General features: G+C 42.0%; 1 protein-coding gene across 1 annotated transcript; it reads right to left on the bottom strand.

Moving 5' to 3' along the window:
* Positions 1-424: 424 nt before the first annotated feature.
* Positions 425-23,889, bottom strand: PDILT (protein disulfide isomerase like, testis expressed). Its single transcript, XM_058035817.1, has 11 exons — positions 23,877-23,889; positions 22,627-22,833; positions 19,608-19,741; positions 17,742-17,879; positions 17,051-17,203; positions 15,953-16,078; positions 14,835-15,032; positions 13,455-13,575; positions 11,908-12,089; positions 9,323-9,412; positions 425-751 (listed from the first exon to the last, which is right to left on the bottom strand). The coding sequence occupies exons 1-11, from the start codon at positions 23,887-23,889 to the stop codon at positions 425-427; spliced, it is 1,689 nt and encodes a 562-aa protein (XP_057891800.1).

The following is a 23,889-nucleotide window of genomic DNA, read 5'->3' as shown; positions in this document are numbered from 1 at the left end:
TAAACCTGTCCCAGGGCCTCCTAAAGCTCAGTGGGGCCAGATGAGAATTCTGACTCTCTTAAAGTAAGGAGGTCATGTCAATTTTCATTTGACTGTATTTTCGGGCATTTTGAAGTTAATGCTTAAAAACTTTAAGTTCAAAATGCAGATCTCACAAAATTCAAGACGGTGAAGAAACTTTTCCATACTTTAAATTTCTTTTTGCAACTGGTTCGGGAGGAGAATCCTCTGCAGTTCCACAGCCTTGGTGCAGGAGCTGAGGTGACCAGAAAGTGACGTGCGTTAGGAAGAGCCATGGTGCAAGTCAGGGTGGTTGGGCACTGGACCAGGCTCCCAGGGAGCAGGTAGCTCCAGTACAAAGGATCCAGCAGATCCAGTGCAAAGGATCCGGTGGATCCTGTACAAGGAATCCAGTAGTTCCAGTTCATAGAATCCAGTGGATCCAGTATAAAGATCTGGCAGATCCATTCATTGTCCGCCCTGAGGCGCCGGGCTGTGCCCGTGCCCCTCGGGCTGCCGGGCCGTGCCCCGGGCGCTGTTTTCCCTGCCAGACTCCCGGTCCTTCGGCGCTGCCGGTGCCGTTCCCGGGCCAGGCCGTGTCCCAGGGTCCCGAGCCGGGCTGGGATGCCCGCACATCCCGGCAGGTGGCGGTGGAGCCGTGGGATGGTGCGGGAATGCGGGCCCGGCCGCAAGGCCGCGGCGGCGGCTGCTCTGAGCCCCGAGCCCGGCGCTCGGTCACGGCCCGGAGCTCCTGCGGTCACCGCTCAGGGGGCTCGTCCTGAGCCACAGGGACTCATTTCACATCCTGACCATATAACTTAAATATGCTGTCCTACTAGGCTTGGATAAATTAGTAGGAAGAAGGCTACAGAAGAATAAACATATTGGGGGAAGTATTTTGCATGTTCTCAATATAAATGATAATTCAGTTCAAAGAAACCCAGTGGCTCTTGATTGGAAGAGAAGATTTCAGGCTGCAAAATTTCAAAATGAAGAGATTCATTTATCACAAGGCATGTTCTTTTCGTGTATTGCAAATTATGGTTTGCTTTCACCAATGAGTGTTCCGTAGAAGAGCATCTTCCTTGTCTTGTATGAAGTCCTCTGGTTGCTGGGGGAGCACATCCTTCAAATTTCCACACCAGTGTGTTCTTTGAGGAAACTGTCCAAAGAATTCTTATGCCATGCAGTGTCATAGTCAAAGGGTTTCAAGTAGAAAAATACACAGACAAAACTACAGCAAAGATAGTCAATTAAGTGAACATTAATAAGTGTCCACTCTCTTCTTTCAGAGTCTTAATAAAGGATTACCTGGAAATTATCAAGGACTAGAACAGAAATAGTTTAGGGTTTGCTACATATTTAATGCCAGTTAGAAAGCTGTCACACCCCACACTTGGCTCTTACAAAGTCTGTAATTGCCACCCTAAAATCCAGCTATTCCCAGAGGCACCTCATGTGTGCAGCCAGGATAAAACAGAAGTATAGATTTTTGCCATGAGCTCAGACTCTTCCAAGCAAATGTGATTTCTGGGCAAATACTTTGGTCTGTTGAAGTTACAAGACTTTGGCCAAGAGCTGTTTAGGAAAAGGATCAGGGTGTGTGGAAGAGCATGGAGTTTCTTCCTGACTCAGCAAATAGCAGTGCTTTGGAGGCAAGGAGGGTGAGGCAAGGCAGGCAGAGACCCACCAGTGTCAAACTAAGTGAAAGGAAATGATAGTTAATAGTTTTTATGGACTTTCATCTGTTACTGGTCTAAAAGAACTGTTTTCCTAGCAAACATTGGTGCTGTGCCCTGGCACACAGAGGCTGGAGGGAATGCTATCCCAGGGCGCTGGTTTAGCACAGGACTGTGTTAGCATGTGTTGGGGGTGCTAAGAAATAACCAGCATCTTCTCAAAAATGACAAGGCCAGAGGAGGAAAATTTAGGCAGAATTCCCAGATTACTTCAGTCTATAAAATACAGGCTTTGAAAAGCTCAGCCATGATGTTCACATGTGTCCTTAGCCTCTGGTGACTGGTTGTGACTTACCTGTGTTGTACTTGGCAAGAAGGCAGCATTTGTTCAAGGGGGCTCTTGCCAGCTGTGCTGGAGAAAGTGCTTTTCAACAGGATTCCAATTAAATGCTTTATTAATATTTATTATTCACTGCTTCCAGTTATTGGTAACATGCATTTGCCCAGGACAGCTCAAATGCAATACAGCATGTTGTTTCTTCCTGGGGAGGAGGAGAAAATGATTCTTAAGCTGTTTGTGTTCACTGTGTGGTGTTGAAGTGGTGATGTAGTGTGTGAACAGTGAGGTCCCTGTGCAGTAAATTCCCCACCAGGGGCTGGTGTGGAGCAGCAGGCAGGCTCCGGGGAAAGGCAGCAGCCACTGATGTTTGTTCAGCAGCCAGAGGAGTGGGCAGCAGTGCTGGCACAGCTTTAGCTCTGTCAATGTTTCACAGAAAGCAAATACTTCCAAGGTGATTGTCAGAAGCTGCAAGCTGAGGGCACATTGGGCAATGTGTGACCCTGCTGCTGCAGCAGGAACAGTTTTGAAGTTTTTGGAGCTGCCTGCTCCAAAGCCAATGGCAGAGCTGAGTTTGGCTTGGCCCCTCAGCTGTGTCCTCTCTCAGATGTGGTGACTCAAGCACAAAACGTGAGCAGTGAGGTGGCCCTGGAAACCCTCAGAGCTGGACACAAGCTTGGGTGAATGACTGACAGCTTGGGTGAATGACTGACAGCTGGTGTGGAATGACTGACAGCTGGTGTGGTGCTCCTGATGCACAGCCACAACAGCGTGGCCACGAGCCCAAATGGGTTTAAAGCTTTTCCCAGAGCAAAGGTGCAAATGAGCACACGCTCCTTGCTGCTGTCACAGCTGGTTATACCAAGCATGGCTTTCAAATATCTGAGCTGGGTAATTTCTACTGGCCAAACTCCACCTGAGTTAACACAAGGAACATTTTTATAAATGTGTGATTGTTCCTTTTTGTTAATATATCTGCATTAAATCTTTGTGGCCTTGGAGCAAACTCTCCTCTCTTTGCTGTCAGGAGTGTGAGATAAAGGAAACACAGGAGTGTCAAACTTCCTCATGAGTTTGACAATACAATTCTCTGAATGAAATGCCTGAAATACTGGCTTTAGACCCCTCTCCCCAATCATCCCATCAGCCTTCAGGCATACAGCATGCATCTATTTCTACCAACAGGAGTTTCTGACCTCCAGACATTGTGATTTATACCAATTATGCCACTGCCACCCATCAAGGGGATTATTTTTGTTTTGAACAGTCGTTGCATTTGTTTTTTATTTGTATTAATCCCTTTTAATGTATTGTTGTTATGCTAATGCCATCTGAAAGTAATTCCAGGGAAATTAAGCTAGGATTAATCTGTTGTAAAGAGGAAAAGAATTATTATAGTTCTCATTAAGACTGATTTTTTTTTCTGTTCATCTGAGCACCTATGAATGATTGTCAATTCTGAACAACATTTTTCTTCTCCAGGATTTAAGAATAGAACTTAATGAGATGAATTTCTATCTGCAAGGTGCTCAAAGCTCGTATTTTAAGCAGAATAGGCTATCACTGAATAAAAAACCACAAGTCAGCATTTCTTCAGGATGGTTCAAGTTTATCCTTTTTTTGTATTAAACTTTGTGATGCTTTTTATAATTAAGATTCGTGGCTGAGAGTGTTGCTTCTGCTGCTCCATATTTATAACCAATGCAGATTAAAGCAGCTCCATTGCTGGTATGCATTCATATCTCTTTACTTAGTCCTCTCTGTCTTAATTGATAGGGCTTATTTATGGCCAGGAGGAGATTATTCATGTGAGTGGGGCATTCAAAATGTTGGTATTCATTTACAGAAACAAGTTTGGCTAATAAATATTGATTTTTTAAAATTTTTAATGGTTTTAAGTAATATTTAGAATGTCTAAGCACGGTTATAATGATGTACTCTTTAAAATTAAACAGATTCTCTTCATGTTTAGACTAAAATAAAAGAACTAATGTTTGACTTAGCAAAGCTTGAGGAAGCAATTGCATTTCACACACTTAGGGTTCAATTCTCCTTGTGACACTTCCAAATTTTTGTTCCAGGGATACATTCTGTAGCTGACTTGAGTCAGAGGGAGAGCAAGGTAATATGCCAGGGCACTTGTTGGGCACCATGGGCTCCTCCTGCCCTGGTCAAGACTTGGAGGAACACAGTCAGAAAAGCAGAATTTTGACCAATGAAGAGATGTGACTCAGGCAGGCTTTCAGCAACTTTTATAAAGTAGAATTGCAACTCTTGTCATGTGTCAGTTCATGGCATGTGAGTCTGCACTCAGCCCCTTGTCTCGACACCACATCTGAGAGTGGCTGGAACAAAAATGAGAACATCATTTGCTGAGATGTCACATGTTTTCATTAAAATGTAATCTTGCACCTCATAATAGGATAGATAGCAGTTTCAGGATTGAGCCTTGTATACAGTGGGTAGACACAGTGAAAATTAATTTTTTTTCTTTATCTTGAATGGTAAACCCATCTGCCAGATACAGACTGGTGCTGAACGTTGCTTGCTCCATTTTTCTGGAGGGAAACTAATTAAAAGATTATAGCTTCTGTGTTTAATAGTTGTTCAAAATATACTGGTGGCTCTGCTTGCCATTCAGATTTCATCATGTTGCAAGCAGCAAAGGGAAAGCACACTGACACTTCCCTCTCTTTGGGATTCAGTTCATCTCATTCTCTTCCTAATCTGATCTCCCAGGATATCAAATGAAGGCTTCTGTGTGTTGATGAATGCCCAATGTTAAATGAAAGTCAAATTAAACCCAATATCCAGCAGTGGTCAGGTTTACTTTGCCCAAGGTCCCACTGGGAGTGTCCCAGAGAACTTGTGTTTGATATCCAGAGGAGAACTGACTTCAGTGGGTATCAGAGAGGCAGTTTTGGTACACCTCAGTGGTCAAATAATTGTTTCTGTGGTATTTGTAAATGAAGTCCTCTTAACAAGGGTGCTGAGAAACTCTCACTGCCAGCTGCAACCCAACTGTCCAGCTGGAGCTTCCACCCACAGCAAACTCAGCTTGAACTCTTTAAACCATCCCGTCTTTGCCACTAAGTGACAGTATGGTTTGGTTTCTGCTGTATTGCAGTTATATAAAAATTTTACTCTGTATTAGAAACATGAGAATTAAACTTTACTTGTCATCTTCGAAGAAGAATTTTTCTTCAGATGGCAATAACTCGGCTGTGGCTCCCATCTCTCAGCTCTACAGAGCTGACTTTTAAGCTGCAGTTTTCCTGTGAAGCTTTCAGCTCCTTCTCCCCATGTAGGTGATGTTTCTGGCAGAAAACCTGAGTGTGTGGAGCCCATCTGTGTGGGAATCCACCAAATTAGAGGGCTTTGGGAAAGCTGCAAGATGCAGGCCTTGGATACAGCAGAACTGTGATTAGAGCTAAGCAGAAGCCATGAGATAGGTCAGCAGAAAAAGTATTTAAACTGTAGAAAAGCAAGGACAAATAGAACAATGGTTTGTGTATTAACACTTGTCTAGAATAGCTCTCTAAGCTGCAGAAAGTTTATCTAGCAAGATATTAGGAAGGTTAAAGCTTAATAATGGAGCTCTGTGCATTGTGTTTTAAGGCTTACAAGCAGGTATTGTATTCAAAATAAGCAAGCATTGTTTAACCAAAGGTATCTGTGCTTATAGTGGTTGGATAGAACTGCTGTCAATGTGCTTTTGCTTTGTGTGATTGGTCAAGAAGCTTATAAAGTAAATTGTAACATTAAGTTTTTTGGCCTGCTGCCTGGAATGTGAGCTGCTGGCATCTTCCCATTGTCATAATCATGTAATGAGACTGATGCTGAAAAATAAACAGCTCGGGGCGCTTTCAGCAGCAGCCCCATCTCATTCACATCTGCAAATAGCCCCCCTTGCTGGTGTCAATCTGGTCTTCACTCATTCCAGACAGTGTCAATAAACTTCTCACCGAACCAGGTCAAAACCCAGGTGGACCATGTATAGGAATGGTGGTCTAGCCCTGAATGTACTTCCACAAGAATCCTCTTCCACCACTTAAGTGAATTTAATTGCAGTCCCAGTGAACATTAATCCCAGCAGAGATTAAACTGTGCCCATGGGGAATCAGCATAAACTGTTTTCCTTTGTGTGTCTCCTTGTTACCTCCTCATCAGTGGAGACCAGCTGACAGCCTCCTGAGGTGTGCTGCATGTGGAGCCCTATTTATTTGCAAGAACTGTGGAGTAAAGAAGTTAATAATTCACCTTAAATCTCAAAATGTGCTTATTTAATTACATTTGGATAGCAAACAAGCCACCTGTCACAACCTGCACTTTTTAGCAAACCACCATAAAATGTAAGAGGTCCAGCACTTTACAACTTTCCCTCTCTTGCTGTCTGGTGTGACAGGTGAGGGTCAGGAGCTCTCCATGCTTCCTCTCAGCGCTGTATTCTTCACTGCAGTGATGGAGCCTTCTTCCATTCAAATGGATGTTCCTTCCTTTTCTAAGTTTTCCCCATTTTCCCCCTGCTTACATAAGAAAGTGATTATTAGCATTAACAATTTTGAAACAGAGATTTTGAACACCTGTTTCTGAAATGAAATTCTGATGTGTTCTTCCTTCCCTAATTGGGTAAGAAAAGGTTTCAAATTTTCAGAATAATTTCTGCTTTATCTGGTCCTTGCAGGAAGAAATTACTATTGTCCAGCAGTTTCACCTGTATCACTTTTTTAACATGTGGTTAAGGGACCTCACATAACTAGAATGTGAGTCATATTTGTGACTTTGTGTGTTAGCCATGGTATTTTTCTAACTGGAATTAAATTTTGTCTCTATTTCTGCATTTTTTACTACTTGATAATAAAAAAATAATGAACTGTTCCTTGCTGCCCCTTTGGGCTCAACCCCTAGCTTCAGTGACATTTTCTGGAGATCACTCTAGGTATGCTTTTTGCAGTGTTAGACCCTTCTTTTTGGGAGCAGTTAATCCCCTTTGAAAACAAGAGGGCTGTTTTGGAGAGCAATCAGCTGAAATCTTGCTGCAGATCTTGTTCTGCAAAATAGTGTGGGTTTATGTCTTGGTCTGTTTGCCATGGCATACACACCTTTCTGAAGAGTAGTTTTCTTAATAATAAAGCCACTGTTTAAGAAAAATTGACAGTATTTTAAGAACCCCTGAGAACTGATCCCAGTAAAACTAGGAGTTGAATTGGATTCAGAAGAGAAGTCACACATAACAAGCCATGGAAACTAAATTCTTTACTTTTTATTTTTTTATTCAGCTCTGTATTCACTTGAGATGAGTCATTCTTCCATTGAGCTCCTTCCAGGAAGGATTCCCCACAATCCTGAGAATGTTTCTCTTTCTCTGAACTATTAAAGTTCTTTCTCTGTTATTACAGTTTCCTTTTGGCTGAAATCCTCTTTGATTGCTCCCGAAGGATCCTTTTAAAAAAAGGAAATGCAAGAGGAAAATTGCTTATTATAAATTTTCACAAAGACTCTAGTAATTCTTAATAAAAAAAATTTAAAATTTAAGATTAGTTGAAATGCAGATTTTCATCTTTTCCAACCAAGGAACTTGAGGTCTTGTTAATGAGGTCAGAAATAGTACAGCTGTTGCTAAAATGCACTTTGTTTTCAAATCTTTTCAGTGGTTTATGGCAAAGCTTAGATGGAGCTTTGTGTGAAGATTTAATATGAACTTAGAATACCATGTGTGCTGATGGGCACAAGACTGTCTTTCTTTGGCAATCTCAAAAGAAACTCCCCTATTTATGTTGTGTGTTTGTCAAAGCCCTGAGGTGAGGATGAGGAATTACCTAAAGAGGGAAGTTCATATCAAGCACTGTACTGCAAATGGTCTAATATTGCAGTCTTCTGGGAAAATGTGGTGGGTGTCAGGAAAGGGTGGAAAAAGTGAACAAATGAGAAAATACCAATAACTTATCCCTTTTGCTACACAGAGCATGGTTTTGAGTGGTATTTTCTAAGCTGACTTTTTATATTTATTCTCTTATGGGAAATGAAGCATGGAGGAGTGATAGCAGAATATACAGAGCTCAAATATTGCATGTAAAAGCCTGTGTAGAACTCAACAGATCTGCTTGAAACACAGCACTAAGGAACATGCAAGAGGCAGACATCAGGTGTAGGCTTTGGGTATTGGAAAGCAGAATTTTGCAGTGGTTGGGTGTCTGGTCCTGCTCTGCAGCCTTCTGTGTCCCAGAACTAGTTCAGTCATCTCTCTCCAGCAGTAACTACATAATTATATTGAAGCACTGAATGCAGGAGAAAAATCAAAGCCTCTGCTGGAAGTCAGTCTGCAAACTTAAAACTGTTTCTCCACCCACAGCCAGTTTTCCTACCAGCTGAAAAGAGTGTTAATAACAATTGCTAGCCTGTGGTCCCACTTCATGCTGGGCAGAAAGGGCCCAGGATTCTTACACTGGGTGGACAGTGTCTCCATTTACACATCAGGATTTGTTCTGTTCCCTGTAGTTCTGTGTGGAGCTCAGTCTCACTGCTCACTTACCACATGTCTTTTTGCAGTGAAGGGGCTGTGATTAAATAACAGGCAGCTGTGGGACAGCTCTGATTTACAGTGCAGAAAAAAGGGTCAAGGAACTGGCAACAGTCACAACCAGACTGCCCAGAGAAGGGACATCCTGTGCTCTCAGCTGTGTCCTTGTTTTAGGAGGAAGAGAAGCTGCACTGAATGTAGCAGAATGAGGTGAGCAATGGGGATTTGAACAGCTCTGACTCTGACACAAAGCTGTGGCTTTGTTTTTTCCAGCTAAAATGGTGAGCAGGTGTTGCTGCACACCTGCCAGGGTGCAGGCTCCTTTGTGCTGGCTGCCAGGGCTGCTGTGTGACTCAGGGATGACACCAGCACTGGGGATGAGGCTTTGTGTGACAGCAACAGGGATGTGAGTGGGTGTGTGCCTGCCAGGCTGTGTGGTACATGCCTGCACCTGCTGTGGGGATGGAACCAGCCATGAACTGGTCAGAAGCACCCCAGCATCGGCACAAACAGGGACCAGCAGGGTGATGGGCTGGGATGGCACCAACCATGATTCAGTTGGCACAAACAGGGACCAGCAGGGTGATGGGCTGGGATGGCACCAACCATGATTCAGTTGGCACAAACAGGGGACCAGCAGGGTGATGGGCTGGGATGGCACCAACCATGATTCAATTGGCACAAACAGGGGACACGGAGGGTGATGGGCTGCAGCCAGCTCAGGGATGTCTCATAGCTGGGAACCTGCCTGGCTTGCAGCAGATCAGGTCTGGGTCAAATTCCTACCTCCTCTCCTGCTTCTGCTTTCTTCTTTCTTTGTTCTTCTAAGAATTCAGAGAATGCCTCCAGTGTGTATTCCCCAGTATAGGCCACTTCCTGAAAAAGAATCAAAGTATGTAACTCTACACAAAATTCTGGAAATAATGGCAAAATGGGGTGGAGGATTTGGGTTCTTTAGACTGACCAAACTCTAGAATTTTGTGCTCAGTTAAGAAAGCAAGGACAGAGGCACAGCAGGTTCCAACATTATATGAAAACTGAGTGTAAAGAAGACTGTGTATATTCCTTAGAAGAAAAGGATTTTTATACTAATCAACCATTATTTTCTGGTATTAGTTTGGGATCCTGCCAGGTACTGACATCAGTGGGGTTTTTTTGTGCTTAACAATAAACATTGGCAAGATATTCTGAAGAGCAGAGTCTTTTAAGTGTCCAGCCATGCTATTCAAAACTGTTCAAAGATTTTGAAGGAAATTCAAATTCTGGAATAGTTTTGAAATGCACTATTGCACAGCTTGAAAGAAGAGGATGAAGATCAGCAGCGACATTAATTTTCTTATACTGCACCTTAAATTGAGGATTTCCTGAGGATTTTCTTCTGAGAAAGTTTAATAAAAGAAGTAGTTTCAGTGTGTCGAGGCACCATATTGTATTTTAAAGATTCCTACCAAAAAAACCTTTGCTCTCTGGAAGTATCAAAGGGTTTTTGCACAAGTTTTTTAGAAAAAAGTTGTAGAAGTTCATGTAAGTGACACTGGGAATTGTCTGCTGTTATCTGAGTGTATTTAGAAAGAGGTGGAGACCAATTCTCAGCTGGGTTAAGTTCACTCCCACTGAGGCCAATAATGTTGTGTTACTTTACAGTGGCCACTCTTACACCTGATTTGAGTTCAAAGGACTGTAATGAAAAAGCCTCCACACTGGTGAGTTCACTAAAATGGTACATTTTTTATAAACTAAAATTTTGGTATTTCCATTCAATTTTAATATAAAGTGTGGCAGTTTTGAAACTACTTTTTAATGGTTTTAATGTTTGTAAGTTTAAGTTTCTTGAGAAAGATTGTTTTATTTCTCCAGAGGCAATTAACATTCTCAGCTGAGTCTTGATTTTATCAACTTTGATGATGGTTGGAACAGCAGTTTCTCAGAGCCTGAAGATCTGTAAAGCCAGAGAAGCAGCTGATTCCTGCAGTACTTACTGGGGATAAGTGTTAACACTTTTCATTGCAGTAATCTGAGCATGGGAGTATGTAAAAGTTATTTTTCTCACTTAACCCAGAGAAACAGACAGCTGCAGGAACCTGCACTGCTAGCCAAGCACAAGATGAAATCTCTGCACTTGAGGGAAGTAGTGCAAAAACAAGGTGCACAAGGAAGAACTTGACATTTCAAATACCCTTTAATTCCAGAGTATTTTTAATTATGACACAATCCCTTAATAGTTAATGAAAGTTAATGAAAGTAAACCAGTTTACTTTTTTGTTTTTGTATTTGGTTTTTTTGCAAAATGACATTTATTTTGAGCATTTAAAGAGTTTCTGCTTTTCTGCTAGAAGACTAAACATTGTGTGAGTGTGCAGGACTGCAGTTCAATTCATCGGAAGTTGTGCATGCACATCTGAGAGGAATATCTCTCAGAGATTAAATGAGGACATGGGTAAATGTCTTAGAATTTAATTTAAGTTTACTACTAAGAAGAAAAATGAAAAGCTTAGTAATGCCTTAATTATAGTGGTATCTTTTTTTTTACTTCAGCAATATTTTCTTTTTAATTAGATAATCTACATAGATGGAGAATGTAGCTATTTAATACTTTTTTTGCCTCCACTTTCAGCAGCATTTTCTAATTATTGTGTAACACAGCTGATTGATTAGGTAGCATACTGCAAAAATCATTGGTCTTGACAACAAATATTTATTACCAGTGGAGGCTGGGATACCAGAACGAAGTAAAATTACTGGCTTAAATGTATAGAAGAAAGGTTTTGATTTGGGTTTTGTGAAAATGTGGAGGAAAATAACAGGAGCAGTAGCAACATTTTAGAGACATTTATCATACATGCTCTGGAAATAACTGTCACAAGCACTTCTTTGAAAGAACTTCTCTTGTTGTGGTTTGAAGTAAAAAGGCACTGCAGTCATTGGGAGGTGTCTGTAAATTCACTCCAAGCTGAGAGTGTTGCCGGAACCCAACAGGCTGATTGGAGATGGTTAAACAGCAGGATGTGGGGCCCTGAGGACTTGTAGTGCAAGGGAGTAAATGATACCTGACATGAGACAATAGAAGGGTTTCCCCATATATAGGTTGAGAAAATAGAAGGGTTTCTCTCATATATAGGATGAGGCAATAGAAAGGTTTCTTTCCCTCATATATAGGATGAGATAATAGAAAGGTTTCCTCATATATAGGATGAGACAGTAGAAGGGTTTCATCTCTAATTCTGGTTCTTGGCAGCAATGCCTACTCAGAAGCCAGTGCTGAGCAGAAATGACCAAATCTTTCCTAGTGACAGGACTCCTTTCTCCCTGTGACACCTGTGCACAAGCCCCCTGCTTGCTGAGCCTCCCCAGTCTGCCCCAGAGCCTCTCACCTGGTGATGGGCCCCAGCAGGGAAGAGCGTGAAGAACGGGTAGCGGTCCAGAGCCACGGCCAGGATGTCGTTTGCTGTGACATCAATCTTTGCAATCATTATGTCTTTGTGGCTTTCATATTGCTCTCCCAGCTTATCCCAGACTGGCAGGAGTTTTCTGCACTCATGGGACCAAGGGGCATCTGCAAATTTAAGAATAAAAGTATAAGGACACAGAAGTGCATGTGGTGGTGCAATCACTGGGACCTATCTCGCCCTTCAGGTTAGCAGGGTTTGTGGCAAATATCTGCTTGAAACCATTTGCCCTTCATGAATTTCACGTTTCCATGTGGTGATAACTAGTTATTCACTAGCACATTTCTGATAGCAGTGCTGCTTTAGCTCTCTGTAGCCTCTTATGACTGTAACAAACATAGAACTTGGACTTTGCTAGAGGGGTGTGCCACATAACCAGTGCAACTCACCTGAAGCCTTGCATCATTCCCGTGTTGAAATACTTGTCAGAACTACAAAATACTCCTGCATAGTAAAATGAACTGTGCTATGCTAATAAATAAACTACACTATGTTGGCTCTAGGAAGAGGAGTTTGAGTCATGGTGCTGTTTTGACTCAGCACTGCACTGATGCAGGTCACCAGAAAAGCAAACTGCTGAGAACCCAGTGTCCCTTTAAAAAGCTCACAACACAGTTGCAGTCGCTCAGTCAGGATAACAGTGCTCACACTTGGTTCCCACAGAATTAAAATTTCAGGAGCACTTGACTGAATACAGTACATTCCCTGCCTTTCATTTCCAGAGGACTTGGTTCAGTTCTTGCTTAGCTCATTCAGTTTGTTCATGATACTGAAATGTAAAAATTACTCGTGTGAGTGACGCAGCTGCAGCCAGCAAGGAGGGTGGCAGGAATGTCCTACCTTTAGGAATTTCTGGAATTGAGAGCAGTACAGCTAGTTGTCTGTACTGCTGTTAATGTTGTGTGTTTGTTTTACTGAAATTACTGAGGCACAAACTAATCCCTGCTGGCTGGTACAAGGATAGGACAGAGGTTTCTTGCTGGAAAGAGTCATGTAAGGAAGCCACATCCCTTGCAGACAGAGGAGGAAAAAAAGAGTTACAATTTCCTAAACCACAATTCCTATCTGGGATTTAATCCTAGAGCATTATAAGCAGACAATCTCAGTTAACTCTCCCTCTGCCCTTGGAAGACAGCCTGTCTCATGCTGTGCAACACGTTTCCATCCTACAGCACAATGTTCCAGTGTCCTGTTGTCTTTCAACACAGAGATTTCATATGGCCTTGACCAATATTTACTGAAGAGATCCAGTGCTACTCAGTGCAACACTAAGTCAGCAAAGGTATCACAGCATTTCCACAGATATGACACAAATTTTTCTTCAATTCTTTCCAGAAACACTAAAAATTCATTGAGGTCAGATTCTGTAAAGTGCAAAGATCAGTTTGGTATATAAGCATGAGCTTTGAATTTTTCTTTCCAATTGATCATGTTATAGCAGTTTAAAATCTGAATTCAATGACAGCACTTACAAAACATAACAAATACAGTCATGGTCTTATTGAAGATGACACTGTTGAAATTCTTCCCAACAAGCACTTTGACAGGCATCTTGTCCCAGTCTTGCGGAATTTCTTCACTAGGGAGATGTTGCTAAGCAGAAAAAGAAACATTGCTGTGAAAGTGCAGGGAACATTGAGAAACTGTACTCTGGCTTAAGTTAATGTGAGTCTGATGGGACATTACCTAATGTGCTCTGTTGCTGTCTGATAACTCTTTTCTATCATTACATCCTGGTCAGCCATGGTTCCACCTTCTCTGCCTTGAGCAGGAGCTGGGATCTCACACCCCAGGGTGGTTGGTGCTCAGAACTATTTGTCCCTCTCTTGAATACAGACTCTGTAGCAGACTGTCTGAAAATGATTTTTGGAACACAGTTGTATTCCTCGTCCTGAATTCTGTTCCAATGTTCAGAAGCTGGACTACTGCACAGTTTATGTGTTGTGGGCTTTCAAAAGTGATGTAAAACACACCAGGAAGTGTTCATTGCTGCTTAAATCTCTGCCTTCACCATCAGTCATGGTCTCCACATGACTTCTACAATTTACAGAGCAGGAGCTGGGAATTTCTCTTCTTTAACACCACGGCACAGTAACAGAAAGGCACATGTGCCCCATGGAAGCAGATCTTGGTAAGAAAGAGGCCACATCCCCTCTGCTTCCATCCTTCTGCTGCCTTCCAACACTAAATACAGGATCTACCTACTCACATTTCTTAAATTCTGCCTGCTCTCAGACTGCTTTATCTTGTCTCCCTGTAACTCACCCTGAGGAGCACTGAATAAGCACAGCATTTTAATGCATTTTTCACATGAGTGTGATGATGCCTCATTATGGCAACAAATGCTGTATTTACCATTGGGAACGATCCCCCTGGGAAAATTCACTTTGCTAAACTTGCTTTAAACAAATACCAAATGTTAATCCCCTCTGAAACCATCACTTTTTGATTTACTGGATTTTCCTATAACCTTAAAATCTGTTGCTATGATTGTTTGCATCTCTCCCCAGCAAGGGAAAGGAAATGTCTCCATTATAGTATTGGAAAGATAGAGGCATAGGGATTTTTTAAACCACTCAAATAAAACAGCTGGCATCAGTTTAAATATTGGACATAAATGATCAATCCAAGATTTACATTGGAGGACTTGTAGTCCACCTCAGTTGTTAAATACAGAGGAAGGCTCTGTCAACAGCTGTAGATGGTAGAGGAATGAATTAGGGTGACAGTAGATTAATAAACCAGTGATCACAACAGGACACTGTTCTAATTTAAAGAGGGGGTGCTCTGCCAAGTTTTTGCTGTGTTTTAGCTGGTGCAGAAGAGAGCTGTCTCATTAGTAAAGGACATACCTTTGCTTTTCCATGTAGGTAGCTCTGGCAGAAGTCTTTCAGGTTCTCCACAGTCACCTCATCTGCAGGCATTTTGTACCTGGCCTCACTGGTGAGATTGAGGATCCTCACAGCAGGAACATCGATGTCCCTGATGCGGAAATACTCAAAAATCCGTCCATTCCTTGCTTCATCAGTATCCACCAAAACAAACAGCATCTGGTGATAAAGAGAGAATCATGCACCTGGTTGGGCCTTCCAGCTTTGGTTTAGCCATTATGGAGAAATGGACTGTGGAGCTTGGCAGTGGGGAAGGATCTAACCTTAAATTCAAGGAACTGTGTTGGATCATTTTTGGTCTCAGACCAAAACCCAAAAGCTCTGTGGATTTTATTACACCTTGATCCTAGTTAATAACAAATGCTAAAGCAGCCAAAAGTACTGAAGCTTTTCCCTCTGTCCCTTCACAGTGCTTTGCTATCACATCTTTCAGTAACACTTCTAAATTACCCCCCAAAGTACTTATTACTCTTCTTCATAAATCTTAACAGGACAGAAGAGCTGAAACACCTGTAATCCATATGGATTTACCAATATGTGATATTTTACTACAAGATGAATTACTATTCTTCAGTGTCTCATGTACCTGGAGCAGGAGTAGCACCATGGAAAACCAAAGTACTTGTGTATTGTGTATACTGCCTATAACTGCATATTGCACCTTGCAATATTCCACAGCTTTTGTAGCTCCGGCCTTTTCTTTAGGCAATATTCTGAGATCCTTGTGTTATTTCCTGTTGGAGCCAGAAATTACCAGAATTTTGCTAAAACTATCTTTGGTTGGAAGATGCTCCCAGAAAATTATATTTGTAAAATCTGAAACAAGCTAATTTGGAGCAGCTGGAATTACTGCTCCTCTTTGTGGTCTTTGTGTTTTAAAAAAATCACTTCCAAGTGAAGTTTATCTTTCCGCTTGTCCTTAACAAATTCAGATAATTGTTAATGAAACTGTTTTTAAATGGTTGGTAGCGTTAGAAGATGGACTGACAGCAGTGTATTTTTACCAGTAATATCGGTGAGTGATTTTCCACTGATCTTTTGGCATTCCCATTTGCAAATCTGGATTCAGAGTTACAAACCTTTCCTCTGAATTGTGCAGCAGCAGACTGGTAGTTTTCGTAAATCTCATTGAATGTCTCCGAGTTCATTGGGGTGAACAGCAGGATGTGATTTTCAACAGGGACATCAAAAATCTTCACAGATGTCTGGGAAACAAAAGACTCAACATCTGCTCCACTCTTTGTAGGCAGAACAGTGAATCAGAGGCTCAGCATATCAGTATCCCTAGGCTCTGCTATTGCAAATTTTACTTTTTAACTCAGTTCTCAGTCATTTCCATAACCATTGGATTTTGTTTCATTGTTTTAAAGCAGATAAAGTAAGAAGAATCAGCAGCTGCTGAGAGGGTTTTTTTTTTCTGTTCCAGGAGAAACCTCATAGTTATTCACAGATTTTTACAGTCTGAAGGGACTGCGATCTTTAGTCTGATTTCCTGTATAAAACACAGAGAAGAATTGATGCTGAAAGTAAAAGGTGGTGTTACCCAGGGAGGCCCAGCTGCTGCAGCTGTGGGGCAAGACCTGGCTGGGCACTCCCTTCCCTTCTAGGTGGCATCAGCAGCTGGGATCTCCTTCCCTGCACAGGACCACCTTTCCTCATGCCACCCTACAATCAGAGGCAATGGGGTGTCCCCCAGGCAAGCAGGGATTTCCATGTCTTTCCATTCCTACCCACACTAGCAACAATTTCTGCTGGTTTCTTTCCTTCTTGCCCTGGCCCAGAGCTCCCTGTGGCTGTGTTGGGGTGGAGTGTTTGGAGCCAGGATAAGGGGCTGACCTTCCAACCTCCCACCCCACTTCTCTGCTGCAGAAGCAGCCCAAGCCTTGTTGTTGGCCCCACAGGAGAGAGGTTTTTGCATGCTCAGAACTCACTGTTCCACCAGCCACTCTTCATCTTCTCTAGGAAAATACATCTTGCCAGAGAGAAGCATCATTTGGCCTGGGTTAGACCAAGGGCTGGGTTCTGCTGGCATTTTTAGATGTGTTTAAGAGTGGCCTTGTCAAGCGAGCAAAGACAATTCTCACTCCCTAAGGTGCAGAGTAGCTCTCTGGGTCTCTTTCTGCATGCATTTCTTTCCTTCTCCCATAGTTTTTGCTAACACAGTGAAATGCACGTACCTCAATGTTATATTCAGTTACCAAATCCAAGGTAAAGGTTTTGATTATCCTTGTCAGGCCCAGCTTGCTCTGCCTACCATCTTCAAGCACTTCATTATGCACAGGTTTTCCCTGGACAAACAGTGAAGTTTGTGAGGTTGTTGGCCTTATCAACTATAGGAACAAAATGACAGGCTTTAAAAGTGAGAGTTTTATGATCCTCAGCAACTGAAATTCCATAGCTTGTAAGATGAATGTCACAGCTAGATTGCAGAACAAGATTACAGCTAAAATTCAAGGTACAGCTGACAGTTTTAATTTGTTCAGTAATGTTGACATACTGAAAGATCTTTCCTACATCTGTACACACTATCTGTGAGATGCGCTCGCTCAGGAAATCATGGGTCTGACTACTACCTAGTCTAAATATTGCTGCTACTCTGTGTAGTTTTGGTTTTGTTGTTGGCCACTTCTGTTGTGGACTGGAAGAAATTTACTGGTCAAAAGCAACACACAAAGAAAGAGGTGAATGTCTGCAAATCTCACTGAACTTTGGCAGCAAATGTTGATTAGAATGCAGATTGGAAAGTAAAGCTTTTATATCCAGATCCTTAAGCATAAAATTTATATATAACCTGAAAAATTCCCAAACTGCCTTTCCAGAGCCCACAGCTGTCACCACACCTTACCTGCTAGACTTTTGTACTCCTACCTCCTTAAACACAACGAGAGAGTTCCTTTGGACACCGTAGTTGGCACAGACCTCCTCACTGGCTGTCATCCCAAAAGGCATCTCTGGCACATCTCTGGCTGTCTCACAGAAAACTTCCACACTGTCACTGTGAAGTTCCTAGTCCCAGAAAGAGTATTTATTAAGACTTTACCCTACATCCTGCCAAGATGTGTACAAGTCAGAGCTCCAGGTGAAGCAGGCCCCTAAAACCTTGTGAAGTAAAGAGCCAAGTGTAATTGTAAAGTGGATAAGGATTACCTCTAAGTGGGGTCCTAGGAGTGCTGAGACACAGCTTGTGCTGGCTGGCCTGGGTCAGCAGGGATGGTGAGGGGTCCCCTCTGTCCTCCCTGCCCTCCCCTGGCACTGCCACCCTCTGCAGAGCCTGGAGGGATGGTGCAGCTGCTGCCCTGCACAGCTGGCAGGAGGTGAGGAGTGACAGGAGGGCTCTCTGCTCTCTAGAGGAGCTGGCTGGCACATCTGGGGCTTTTCACTGAGTGCTCTTCAAGGCAGGGACCTTGACTTCTGCATCTGTCAAGCAGTCACTGTGCTGTCCACCCTCAAACTAATAGTAAATAAGCAGGATGAAAGGCAACAGCACTTCCAGATTTGATTTAATCAATTATCTCATGCTAGATGAATAGTAATTTGTATGCTGAGACCTTCCAACACATCCTGGCACTCATATTTGTGAGCAATCTGTGAGTAATAGAAGCCCAAATACGGCTCCTAATTTCCTTGGACACTGTTTTGTTGGTTTTTACCCATTAAATTTCTGACATGCCCTAGCTCATGCTCATCTGTTGTCATTTCAGCCCTGAGCAAAGCCAGTGTCCAGTCAAACACATCTACAGGCAATATCTGCTATCAGGGTGGTTCAGGGAACTCTTTGGCATCACTGTGATAGAAAGAGCTTCTCAATTTCCCCCAGTGCTGGAAAACTGCCTCCCTTCCTTCCTAAAAGGCTGCAAGCAGATTGCTGCAAAGCAAAATTCTGGGCACTGAGCATCTTCACAGTTTGTCCTGCTATGTTCCATGTGCTCACCAGCTTTGTTACTATGGGGCAATTTGGTAATGAATCCTGTTTTCCATATCCACAGAACTTGGACTATCTGCTGTAGCCAGCACATTTGGGATATTATCAGTTCAGGTATGAGTCCAGACATTGTGCTTTAACTAGGCAGAGAGATAACAGAATAAAAGTCTCTTTAGTTAGAGAAAATCCTTGATTGAATTTCCAGATATTAAAGATCTCAAGGACACATTGAAAAAGCAGGGGAAAGCTGTTTCTATTTTACTCACTCTGACAGCATTTCTATTGACTGCTGATCACTAGCATTCAGCCCAAATCCTAAGAACCTTATTCTGCTCTGGAAATTGGTAGAATTTGCTTGAGAAAGGACTACATGTGTTGGATCATATACAGTGGTAATATTTTCTGACTTCCCATCAATGCAGATTTGGCCTTCTTCACATCAGGAAAATTTGGGGGAGTTTGGCAGAAAGCCTTTCTCTGAGGATGCAGGAAACACTGCTGTGACCAGCCAGGACTGTGCAGACGCTGCTGGAGCACCCTGCTCTCAGAAGCAGATCTCAGGGTCTCTGTGCCCAGGTACTGGTTAAGGAAATGTGCTGTGGTGTAAGATTTCCTAATTTCTGCCTCTGCTTGTCTAAAAGTGTGAAAAAATAGATAGAGACTGTTAATTTTTTCAAATGTAGACAAACTGAGGGTCTGCATTTTTCTGGTGAGTTCTTGGTCTTTTGGATGTGTGGGCTCTGGTGGTGATAGCAAGCAGTGTATCCCAAAGCTGGAACAGAACCAGCCTTTTGAGTTTTCCAGATAATTACCCTAAAGAAGCCAATCACTGCTAAATCACCAGCTTTTATGATGGCTTCAGCCTGATCAGTAGAGTTGATTAAAACAGTGCTAGGTCCTGTTCTTCTTTTTACCCACGTAATAAAGGCTGAGGCTTTTCTGACTCCTGTGGAAGGAAAAGAGGGTTAAAATGAAAATCAAAATGAATGGCAGAAATTTCTGTGCAATCAGAACAGAGGCAGTGGAGGTGCAGAGGGATGCTGAATACAAATGGACTTGGGCTCCTTAGGACTGAGGTCCAAGCTGACTGAGGGGGTTTGAGGTATCCAAGTCCAGCCTCAGGTTCTGGCCACCATTTAAACTATTGTGACTCTAGAAGACCAAGAGTGGATCAGCACAGCTTTTTCTGAGACCTCTGCAAATGGTTTTATGTCCAGTTAAATGATTAATCACACATGGAGAGGAGAGATGTGGAAATTCAGACAGGTAGGAAACCTGTCCTGCAAGATTTCATGTGTCCCAAAATCACAGTGAGCTATAAAGTGCTATCGACCTAAGGTTTAATCCAGAATGACTTCAAACCAATTGCAGATTTTATTGAACTGTTTGTTCAATTACATTAGGTGCCAAAATTGTTCCTTTGATGCTGCAGGAGGGATCTGATAGGCACAGAGACGTGCTAAAATTCCTCTGTGGGCCCATAGCATCACTTCAGTTTAGACATAAGAAACAAAGCTGAAGTGTCAAAGTTGTCATTTAGTTCTGGATTGTTCCATCTTTTGGCTTCCAAATTACTACTACCAGTTTTACTGAGATTATAGTCAGTCTGTTTATTTGGTAAATTGTCCTAAGCTTTCAGAAGTTTTAAAATATTGAGTCTCTTTAAAAATTACATTTTTAAGCTATCGTGTTTTCAGAGGAATTTGAGGTAACAAACTGAGGCTCAGGCCATTAAAATCTTAGCCCTTTCATCTCTGTATGACAGACAGGCTTGTTGCACCAGAGTAAGGGTTAATTAAAATCATACATTAAAAAGAAAAAGTTAAGTGTTAGAGTCGAGATGTATGGTACAAGTGGATTATCAGAGATGCAAGTCCAGCTACTGTGCATTTTAGCAGTCTGACAAGACCAAAATTGAGTCAGACTCTTTTACTGCCACAATTTTGCAGCAGACAGCACCGCAACTAGTTTAAAATACTTCCTTTTTTTTAAGTGAAGCAGGCAGTCATCTGCTCTGGAGTATACAGGCTGCAGAACAAAGTGCAGAGCAGTATCTAGTGGCCACATCGTGCTTCACTTCTGCTGTCCAAAGGCAGAATCAAGGTCTTGTCCCTTATGTCAGTGCTGTAGCCCCTAAGCATATTTTCTGTGTGGTTAATCTTTCTATTCAGTTCCTTTACTCAGCCTGTGGACTGGCCAATTTCTGACCTTGCAGTTGTAACTGATGATTTCACAAAGCCTAGAATTTGGCTTTCATGTTATGTCCATTGCCAGGGACACCATTCAAAAATTCCATAAAGAGTTTAATTTATTTAATTTATTAATTTATTTAAGCGAGGTCTGCAGGTTTTTTGTGCCATGAAGTTTGTACCAAGTCCTGTATGAGAAGTCACTGGGTGGCCAGTGCACATTTCCAGTTGCCAGTGCTCAGGGGCTAAAAAGCCAAACATGTACTTTTTTTTTTTTGCTGTGTAAAACATGTTTTACTCAGTGTTGCACATAAGCATTTACCAGTGAACAAAATGTAATTTAAGCCATTGTTGGTGGCACATGTGCTCCTAATGATTGGTGCTGTCTGCCTTGGAAAAAGCACAGAGCAGCAGCCAGTTTCCCAATTCCTGCATCTTGCTAGAAAGTGTGCCTGAAATAGCAGCTCTGCTGCAGGGCAACTGTGTGTGTGTTTGTTACAATTCTCTGTTCTCACTGTTTCACACCAGAAAACCTGCCAGGTTCACCAGTTTAAGAGAGGTTTTCTTGTCAATGCTGTAGATGTACTGAGAGGCTGAAGGTGGGGGTTTTGCTTTCAAGCACCTCTAATACAGGTTCAGAGTGGCACATCACGCTCTCGGTGGCATTTGTGCAGAGGCTGCTGTTTGCACAAGCCTGGGTGCTGGGAACTTGGTGAGAAATCCAATAGCAAGGAGGAGCAAGTTGCTAAAAATACTGAGATCGGGTTTCAGCAGGAGCCACTGGGGGCTCAGCAGTTAAAGATATCTTAGCACTGGGTTGTGTACAAGTTCAGGAGGCAAACTTTGAGTTCCTTTTTTTGTTTGTTGTATTAAACTTGTGACTCACCTGTATGTGCTCAGAGTACACCAACAGGTGCTTGGCCAAGTCAAGCAATTTTTATCACCTCTGTAAAAGTTCATCATTTTATGAAAAACATTCTTGTATGTACTGAAAGTGAACAAAAATGTTTAATAAGACCTGGATTTCTGGGATTGCTCAAGTCTGTGGTTGCCTTTGCTTAACAACTTTCTGTAAAATACTTCAAATTATTCCATGTTTTATTCTAAACCACATATGAGCTCCCTCTGATGGCTAAATGGCAAAATTATTTTCCTTAGCTTAGGAAGTGGATCTGTATGTTAAGGACCCAGTGAATTCCCAGTTCTTTGTTAGATGAAGTGTTGCTCCAGCTTGTTTCTGTAGGCACACTGCCCATGGGAATTGTAGTGGACCAGCAGAGTAATGGAGCAGTTTGGGGACCCAGTTCTTGTTTGGCATAAGTCATTAATGTTTATTGTAATAACTGGGAGTCAGTTGTCTTGTTGGGGTGATTCTGTACTTGGTGGAAGAAAACCAGTAATTAATTGGACTGTGTGAACTTAATAGAGAGAAGATACTCAGTTATGCCCTTGGAAGATGAATTCAGATTCAAGTTCCTGTATTGGTACAGAAGCCATTGCATATTTAACACCATGGGCAAAACCAGCTTCCCACCTTGTGTATTTTTATCTGAGCATCTATATTTTTCTTCTCAGCAGGGTAATAGATGGGTACACCCTGTCATTACAGATCATTATCTTATCAGTGCATGAGACAGTTTACCTTTGCAGTCTATGGGATCTTCCCTGCTGCCATTCACAAAAAATTTCACAGTAGGAAAGGCTTGAATATTAAATTCTTTTCTCAAGTCATATTGGTGTGTCACATCAATTTTGCCAAACTGGATTCTTGGTGCTTCTTTTTTAAGCTGTCGTGCAGCCTCAGCAAATTCTTCAGATAAATTCTGAGAAGACTGAGATAAAGTAACATCTGGAAAAAGCCAATCAAAAGCAAATGGGTTACATAAGCCACAGTGTGAAGCTTTCTAGTGGAGGCTGTTGTGTCAAGTGGTAGCTGGAGGGTTTGAATAAGGTCTTCTATGACTCAGAAGTAAATGAGGGATTATATTTACTTTCTTTGTATTGATGCTGGTTTTTCACTACTCCATATGTCCTTGAACCAACCACCTTGAACAACCAGCAACATTTCAATATTCTTCTGTTGGGAAAATATGTGGAGCAATTAAAAAGTAATTTGACTGACTATGCTGGCTAGGAGTTTAACAGAGGTGAAGGATAGAGTTAAATATTGCTCACATTAGGACTCTGTGATCAGCACTTCACTGAGGCAAGCTTTTGTAATGCAGAAAGCACTTTACCAGATGAGAGATGGAGGAGGGAAAGAGAGGAGCGGAGTGTGGTGTTTGAAAGGTGTTTGAAACATTTTTCACAAATACATGTTTGAAAGGACAGGTATTCCTCATGCTGTCCTGTGTGCCAGCCCCTCTCCAGCTCACATGGCAGCTGTGTCTTTGGGGGAAGGAGAGGGGACATCCTAGGCTGGCACTGGAGCTGTAAAGTTACATTAACATTAATAAAGGGCAAGAGAAAGAAACCAGGCACACAGACTGCTCTGCATTCCAAGACAAGTAACAGATAAAGGCCTGGAGCTTTGCATTTTTGCAATTTGGGATGAAAAACCCAAATTTTGATTGAAATTGAGATACTCTGTCTTGTTAATTTTTTTTATTATAAAGAAAAAAACTTATTTCTTTAGATTATGCACATAAAATTTTTTGTTTCTTCAATATACTTTGCAAATAGGAAAAGATGAAGAACATGCAGTTAAACTTGGTTTCACAAAATTGTTTGTTCTTTTGTGTATATAGGGGTGTTTTTGTGTATACACATGTTCAGATATATAACTGCACAAGCACATACACAAACACCAAAGCTGTTTTGTTACATAAATGTAACAAAACAACTGTCTTTTGTTCTTTCACAAAATAGCAGATGCACTTCCCTAGAACATACCTTGTGAAGACAT

The sequence above is a fragment of the Melospiza georgiana genome, chromosome 16, assembly GCF_028018845.1.
Source record: "Melospiza georgiana isolate bMelGeo1 chromosome 16, bMelGeo1.pri, whole genome shotgun sequence".
Taxonomy (NCBI): Eukaryota; Metazoa; Chordata; class Aves; order Passeriformes; family Passerellidae; genus Melospiza; species Melospiza georgiana.
This window is presented reverse-complemented; position numbering and strand designations above follow the sequence as displayed.